Source organism: Jaculus jaculus, chromosome 10 (genome assembly GCF_020740685.1).
Source record: "Jaculus jaculus isolate mJacJac1 chromosome 10, mJacJac1.mat.Y.cur, whole genome shotgun sequence".
Taxonomy (NCBI): domain Eukaryota; kingdom Metazoa; phylum Chordata; class Mammalia; order Rodentia; family Dipodidae; genus Jaculus; species Jaculus jaculus.
In genome coordinates, this window is record NC_059111.1 from 14,094,392 (window position 1) to 14,097,927 (window position 3,536).

At 45.9% G+C, this 3,536-nt stretch overlaps 1 protein-coding gene across 1 annotated transcript; it reads right to left on the reverse strand.

Annotated features, from left to right (window-relative positions):
* Positions 1–735: 735 nt before the first annotated feature.
* On the reverse strand, positions 736–2,373 carry LOC101608610 (sperm motility kinase Z-like). Its single transcript, XM_004662461.2, has one exon. The coding sequence runs from the start codon at positions 2,371–2,373 to the stop codon at positions 736–738; it is 1,638 nt and encodes a 545-aa protein (XP_004662518.2).
* Between the last annotated feature and the right edge of the window lie 1,163 nt (positions 2,374–3,536).

Below are 3,536 nucleotides of genomic sequence, written 5' to 3' on the forward strand. Positions count from 1 at the left end.
AGCCACACACATTTTGCAAAGGACACATTTTAGCCCAGATGTTCCCCTTGATCTTCAAAGTGACACAACTCATCAGCCAGAGTCTGCTTGGAGGCAGAGGGAAGGTGTCATGGGGGAAGTCAGGGGTGACCCAGGATGAGGGACTGAAATTCAAAATCAGGTGAGAGGCAGAGGAAGGATCTGGGGTTCTCGAAGCAACACAGAGATCTGGAGAACAGCTCAGTGGAAGTGCGCTTGACTAGCGTGGACAAGACCATGGGTTCAATCCCCAGCAGCGCAAAAAGAACCTTTGAGGGGTGGTTCCACATGGCCCTATCCTTCCATGCGTGAGTGACCAGGGACATCAGGAGACATGGCATTTCAAGGTGGTCTGATGCCATAGGAGCTGTTTTACAACTCTGCAAGTTTAAAGACCCGCATTGAACCTAACCATACACACTGAAATGTCTGTAGAAGGGGCAAAACCTTTCCACACCCACTGACAAGGCCGGCTTTGGCCCCTGTGAACACGCATGCCATCCTTTACTGCTTTTACATTGTAGCTATGACTTGTTTCAGTCTCCTGCTTTCCACCTATATAGGCTAGAGATATTAAAATACGTTAAAGAATCACCACATACTGAATGGTTGGCATCAATACAAATGTACTCGGTCAAGGCTCTGGGAGAAGCAGCGGGAGGACGCAGGAGAAGCAAGGAGAGGGGAGCTTGCAGAACAGGGCCACATGATGACTGCTCAGGAGGGTCTGATCTTGTCTCTTCGGCCACACACACACGGAATACACATGCTCGTGTGTTCTGGGGTGACAGAGGCTTTGTCATCGTCACGGATGTCCACTGCTTGCTGGGGGGACACGCGCTTCTGGAAGAGGTGGAGGTCCCGGGCGGGCCTGCGGTGGAACAGACGTCTCAGACAGCCTTGGATCCTGCCCCGCAGGGCCTTCAAGCGGCTGCGCAGGCCCCGGTTCGAGGGTTCAGTGTCCCCGTCCGAAGTGTCCCCCATCTGCTCCCGCAGCTCCAGCCTCCTCCCTCCGCCCTGGGTTGATGCTGCTGGCTTGGTCTGCTGCAGCCGGTCTCCTTTACCGGTGCCACGCGCCTTGGGCGGGAGCTGTGGCCCAGGGCCGGGACAGAGGGAGGCTGGAGCGGTAACGGGGCGAGGATCTTCGGGACTCGGCTTGACGGGGGGCCTCTTCTTGGGCCAGGATATGTGCAGGTTGGGTAGACTGGCAACCCTGACCTCCTTAGGCTCTGCCTGCTGCTCATCCTCAGGCTGTTCCTGGGCCGCTAACCCCGAAGACAGTGTCCGAAACACAGGCGCGGGGTGTTTCATCTTGGGGGGCACGGGGAAGGCAGCATGGTCAGTGGTGGTGGGGAAAGGCGTCGTTCCCGGGCAGACAGCCTTGTCTTCAGCCTTGCCCCCCATCCTGCTCTGAGCCTGGAATAAAAGATATGTCGCCATGACGTCGTCGTACTTACGTTCCCGGATAGCTTCAACGATGTCGTCTGCATCAAATTTCATGAATTCCATGATTGATATGATGTTTGTGTCCGGCTGTTTGGGGGGTGGCTCAGGATTATCTGAACCCCCTTGGCCCTGCTGGAGCCAAGGGTGACGGATAATGTCTATGGTTGTTGGCCTCCTTTCAGGGTCCACGGTTAGTAAACGCCTAATGAGGTCCTTTAATTCATCCGAGAGGCCTTCGGGTTCCTCATAGTCCCCTGCGATGATCTTCTGTTTGACTTCCGTATGCTCGCTAGACTTAAAAGGGATGGTCCTAGTTAGCATGTAATAGAGAAGGACCCCCAAGGACCACACGTCCTTTTTAGGGCCGTCATACGGTTGCAACGAGATAGCTTCTGGAGGCATGTACTTGTAAGCCCCACAGTACTTGGTCAGCATCTCTCCTGGCAAAAATCTTGTGGCCAGGCCGAAGTCTATGACGGTGACCTTGCCCCCGTCGTCCACCATGATGTTGTCTGGCTTGATGTCTTGGTGTACGATTCCGCGGCTGTGGCAGTAACTGATGGCATCTAGGATTTGTCTGAAAATCCCGCGGGCCTCGTCCTCCTGCAGGCAGCCCTTCCTGGAGATGTGTGCCAGCAGCTCTTGCTGGCACAGTTCGAGGACCAGGTAGGTGGTGTCTTTCGTGTCGACTACATGAAAGAGCGCCACGGTGTTCGGGTGTTCGAGCATCTTCATGATTTCCACCTCGCGTGCAACTGCCTGAGCTCTCCCCTGCTTCTCCAGGAACTTGATGGCCACCGTGACTCCTGTTAAGCGGTGGCGAGCCTTGTGGATGTCTGAAAAGGCACCCAGGCCGATGAGGCCGAGGTCCTCATACTGAGACCACAGGGTGTCCTCGGCCCGAGACATCGTAGCAAGGCTACGAATACCAAATAAAAATGTTAAAGGAAAAGATAAAGGAAATATGTAGCTAACAAAAGAAAGTAAAATAAACAATCAAAATAAAAATCAAAACTAGAAACCAATTAATAATAAAACAGAAAACCCACACCAAAGTCTACCCAAAGAAAACGAACCAGAAAGTAAATTCCAAAGGGCCAAAAAAATAAAGTTAAAAGGCAAAAAGCCAAAAGCAAAAGAACAAAAGTAAAGACAAAAGTAAAAAGGAAATGAAAGATGTAGTTAACAAAAGAAAGTAAAATAAAAAATCAGAATAAAAATCAAAACTGAAAACCAAGCTGGAATAAAACAGAAATCCCACACCAAAGTCTACCCAAAGAAAACGAACCAGAAATTAAATTTAAAAAGGCCAAAAAAAAAAAAAGTTAAAAGGCAAAAAGCCAAAAGCAAAAGATCAAAAATAAAGATAAAAGTAAAAAAGGAAATGAAGGATGTAGTTAACAAAAGAAAGTAAAATAAACAATCAAAATAAAAATCAAGACTAGAAACCAATCAATAATAAAACAGAAATCCCACACCAAAGTCTACCCAAAGAAAACGAACCAGAAAGTAAATTCCAAAGGGCCAAAAAAATAAAGTAAAAGGCAAAATGCCAAAAGCAAAAGAATAAAAATAAAGATAAAAGTAAAAAGAGAAATGAAAGATGTAGTTAACAAAAGAAAGTAAAATAAACAATCAAAATAAAAATCAAAACTAGAAACCAATCAATAATAAAACAGAAATCCCACACCAAAGTCTACCCAAAGAAAACGAACCAGAAATTAAATTTAAAAAGGCCAAAAAAAAAAAGTTAAAAGGCAAAAAGCCAAAAGCAAAAGATCAAAAATAAAGATAAAAGTAAAAAAGGAAATGAAGGATGTAGTTAACAAAAGAAAGTAAAATAAACAATCAAAATAAAAATCAAGACTAGAAACCAATCAATAATAAAACAGAAATCCCACACCAAAGTCTACCCAAAGAAAACGAACCAGAAAGTAAATTCCAAAGGGCCAAAAAAATAAAGTAAAAGGCAAAATGCCAAAAGCAAAAGAATAAAAATAAAGATAAAAGTAAAAAGAGAAATGAAAGATGTAGTTAACAAAAGAAAGTAAAATAAACAATCAAAATAAAAA